At 45.5% G+C, this 4,446-nt stretch overlaps 1 protein-coding gene across 1 annotated transcript in view; it reads left to right on the top strand.

Annotated features, from left to right (window-relative positions):
• The window catches only part of rnf139 (ring finger protein 139), an 11,908-nt gene extending 8,224 nt beyond the window's left edge, over positions 1-3,684 (top strand). The window contains 3 exon segments of the mRNA XM_034892585.1: positions 1,081-1,123; positions 1,632-1,938; positions 2,797-3,684. Coding sequence (XP_034748476.1) covers positions 1,081-1,123; positions 1,632-1,938; positions 2,797-3,573 — 1,127 coding nt within the window. The 3' untranslated portion in view covers positions 3,574-3,684.
• The last annotated feature ends 762 nt before the right edge of the window (positions 3,685-4,446 follow it).

The raw sequence follows: 4,446 nt of genomic DNA on the forward strand, positions 1-4,446 counted from the left end.
CACACACACACACACACACACACACACACACACACACACACACACACACACACACACACACACACACACACAGCACCTATGTTTACTTGTCTTGTGTATGACCCCCCTTCAACCCAACACAGAGTCATATAACCATTCACAATTCTGTGCTGAATGTGTTTCTGAACCTTTACCTTCTTTGATTATTCTTTCCTTTTTGCTTTCTTCCATCGTTGACGTTTTGACTTTCCGTGCGACTTTCTCCACCTTTCCCAACAACGCCCAATCAACGAGGGCTTCTTAAAGCCTCTAAAATACCAGTTTCATACAACACAGTCACCTTATATTGTGCCATGTTGATTTATTATCATCATGTATTATAAATGTCTAGATTTGTTCAATTATTTCCACTTAATGTTGCTCTGAGGTATTTTTTAATGTTTTTTACCAAATCATTTTTAATCAGTTATTTTTTATAGACATATTTATTATTACATTTGTTATATATTATATATAATTTCATAATATAATTGTATAAGGGGGTCAAGCCTATTGTGCACATGTGTATGCCATTGCTCAATACTAAAAACCGTGTTTTCATACCTAAGCCTTTTTTAGCAAAGGTCCTCTAACTAGACAGTTGGAGCAGTTCATGCTCAACATCGTAACCTCTAATCTACAGGGACTTAACGTCTTATTTTAACTTCTAATTGGCCTTAAACTTTAAGTCTAATGCCGACCTTACACCAAACAACTTTTCAAGCGGTTCCACTGTTGCAGACACATTTCCAAGAGCTTTGCAGCGCTTAAAGCACTTTAAAACCGATTTCATAAAGTCAGTGTTTAAAACTCGCAGAAGAAAGTCGTAGCGTTTGTGATGCAGTCGGCTCGGGAAATTTAATGTGAACCGAAGTTAAAAAACAAAAACAAATATAAATTGTAAAAATGAATTAATTGTGCAGACCTATAAGTTGGTCCTAATACCTTCCAAGTTAGTTACCTTTTCACACAAATCCGACAAAATCAAATGTGTGTGAGTGAAGTTAAATCACGTGAACATTGTCAACGACCAATGGGTGCGCTCCCTCCAGCACCAAACAGGAAGCAGCAAGCAGCTAGAGCCAGTTCATGGTTTCATGGCGCTGTGCTAAGCTAAATGCTAAAGAGGGGAAGTTTCTGATTTTCAACCCCTTCTGAAGCGAGTCATCCAACGGAGATTCTCCCGGTGGGTGAACGCGGACTTCTGTGTACCGCCGCCATTCATCTGAATGACAGAACAGAAAATTAGCAAACTTTCTCTAGAGTTACCAGCTAACCCTAGCGGTAGCTAGCTAGCTAGCTAGCTTTATTAATTCATTTTTGACTAAACAAATCTAGTTGTAGTCTTGGAAATAGTGGCTCTGCAAGATCCCCAGTCTTTGCAAAATATATAGTCAGTAACTAAAAACCCAGTGACATGACAGATAGTCTTCAGATGTGAGATGGTGTGAGACTTTAAACTTTTCAGAGTCTTTTCAGAGTCTTTTCAGAGTCTTTTCAGAGTCTTTTCAGAGTCTTTTCAGTCTTCCAGCGTTTGACAAAAGTTAATGAAACTTGAGCTGATTATGTGGAAAACATCCTGTTGATTTACTGACCAAACCCTTTGAGCAGAGGTTCTAATTTAGCATCACGCATCGGGGACTGAGCCTCTCTCGCTTTGATTTGAAGGTGCGCCTGAGCCGAAACATGTGCCTGCTGCTGACGGCCATCCTGCACTTCATCCACGGCATGACGGACCCGGTCCTGATGTCCCTGAGCGCCTCCCACGTCTCCTCCTTCCGCCGCCATTTCCCGGTCCTGCTGGTGTCCCTGGCGCTCTTCGTGCTCCCCGTGGCGCTCAGCTACGCCCTGTGGCACTCCTACGCCCTCAACACCTGGCTCTTCGCCGTCACCGCCTTCTGCGTGGAGCTCTGCCTCAAGGTGAGGACGGGGAACCGTTCTGTTACAATTAGTTGTTTTTGTTGTTGTTTTTATTTGCGATACTGGTGCTAAAACGATACTTTTAAAACGTACTGTCGGTACACGATCCGTCCCTCCCGCACGATCCGTTCTGCGCATTTTGATTGTCTTTTCTGCAATTTTTTAAGTGTTTGTTGAACACGCGACATTTTTTTCCAGCATTTTTCAACATTTATGAATTTGTTTTCAAATGCTATACAATTGAATAAAACACCCAAATTCAATGAAAGTAGTAAATTGATTGTTTAATTAACTTGTGAAGAGCGATATATGGAACCTTCCGTGTTTTTGTTTTTGACAATTTGGTTGAAAGAAACCACAAATTTCTGATACGGAAACGTTTTGAAAATGGGTCAGATTTGACCCGAGGACAACAGGAGGGTTATAGAGTATTTTGGGGGCATTTCTACGCCTTTTATTGACCGGACAGCTGAAGAAATGAGGGCAATATCGAAATCGCTGGGTAGGGCGCACGCAATATATCGTGAATCACATCGCAAAATCAGTCAAAATCATGGTAATTAGATATTTTGCTCATATCGAACTACTTTAAAGGTGTAAGTAGCTTGGAAAATGTCGATCATTTGTGGATTAAATGTGTAGGTGGAGACCAAAACTGTTGTAATATTGTAAGAGCAAAGACCCAATTTTTTTTGATGGTATTTCTGCAGGTGTAGTTATCTAAAAGAAGAACTATTAAATTGACCCAGAATGCATTGCTGTTTGTCATCAGTTGACTTTTTCTGATCTCTCAGATGTTGCTTGTTTCTAGCGTCTGTTTCCTGTATCTCACCCTCCTCCCCCCCCGTCCCCCTCCAGGTGGTGGTGTCCCTGACCGTCTACGGCCTCTTCATGGCGGACGGCCTGTCCAACGTCCTGTGGGAGAAGCTGGACGACTACGTCTACTACGTGCGCTCCACGGGCAACATCGTGGAGTTCCTGTTCGGCGTCATCATGTTCGGCAACGGCGCCTACACCATGATGTTCGAGCAGGGCAGCAAGATCCGCGCCTGCATGATGTGCCTGCACGCCTACTTCAACATCTACCTGCAGGCCCGCAACGGCTGGAAGACCTTCATCAACCGCCGCACGGCCGTCAAGAAGATCAACTCGCTGCCGGAGATGCGCGGCGACCAGCTGAGGGACATCGAGGACGTGTGCGCCATCTGCTACCAGGAGTTCGCCACCTCGGCCCGCATCACGCCCTGCCACCACTACTTCCACGCGCTCTGCCTGAGGAAGTGGCTCTACATCCAGGACACGTGTCCCATGTGCCACCAGAGGGTCTACATCGAGGACGAGAGCCGAGACAGAGACGCCTTTTCCAACAACAACGGGGGCTACGCGGTGCCGCAGGACGTCGCCGCCGCGGCAGCCCCGCCCGCCGGGGGGGACGACCGGCGGGGGCGGCCGGACGCCGAGCCGCCGGCCAATGGGGCGGCGGGGGCCGCGGGGGGACCGGGGGGGCTCGATAACGAGCTGCTGGAGGACAACGACAGCATAGAGTACGACGAGGACGAGTGGGGGATTCAAAATGGCTGCACGCCGATAGAAGAAGACTATATCAACGATGACACGGACTCCACCGAGGACTGACAGGGGAGAAGAAGAGATCTATAGAAAGAAATATACAGATATCTTTATTATATTTAAGTTAAAAAAAGAAAAAAGAGTTATAAAACACAACAGCATCTTAATTTGTTCTTGAAAAATGTCAGGGATGTCATTCTCATTTTTCTTGTTGGTTTCTTTTTGAATGATTTTGAGTTTGGGTTTTTACTCTAAAAGGGCTCGTGGAAAAAGTAGCTGATGCTCTGTGTGTGTGTGTGTGTGTGTGTGTCTCGAGTGAGTGAGGGTGTGTATGTGTGTGTGTGTGTGTGTGTGTGTGTGTGTCTCTCTCGTGTGTGTGTATCCCGAGTGAGTGTGTTTTTCTCAAATGATTGTTTCTCGCTCTCGAAGTGTTTGTGCGTGGGTGCATCTCGAGTGTGTGTGTCTCGAGTGAGTGAGTGAGTGTGTGTGTGTGTGTGTGTGTGTGTGTGTATGTGTGCGTGCATCTCGAGTGAGTGTGTGTGTCGTGAGCGTCTCTCTCTCTGTCTGTGTCTCTCTCTCTCTCTCTCTCTCTGTCTCTCTCTCTCTCTCTCTCTCTCTCTCTCTCTCTCTCTCTCTCTCTCTCTCTCTCTCGTGTGTGTGTGTATCCTGAGCGAGTATGTGTTTCTCTCGTGTGTTTGCGCGCTGGGGCTGCATCATGAAATTGACCAAAAAACTCATACAGTTGTTATTATATCCCAGAATGATTGGAGAGCCTGATGACAAATCTTGCGATGTCATGAACATATGTTTCCCTGAGTGCCCTGGTGAAAGGTTTTCTTCCAGAGAAAAGAGAAAGATAGAGTGTGTGTGTGTGTGTGTGTGTGTGTGTGATGTCTGCTAGCAGTGTGTTATAAGGGAATCGCTGGAGTGTGTTAGTTT

Source organism: Etheostoma cragini, chromosome 14 (genome assembly GCF_013103735.1).
Source record: "Etheostoma cragini isolate CJK2018 chromosome 14, CSU_Ecrag_1.0, whole genome shotgun sequence".
Classification (NCBI taxonomy): Eukaryota; Metazoa; Chordata; class Actinopteri; order Perciformes; family Percidae; genus Etheostoma; species Etheostoma cragini.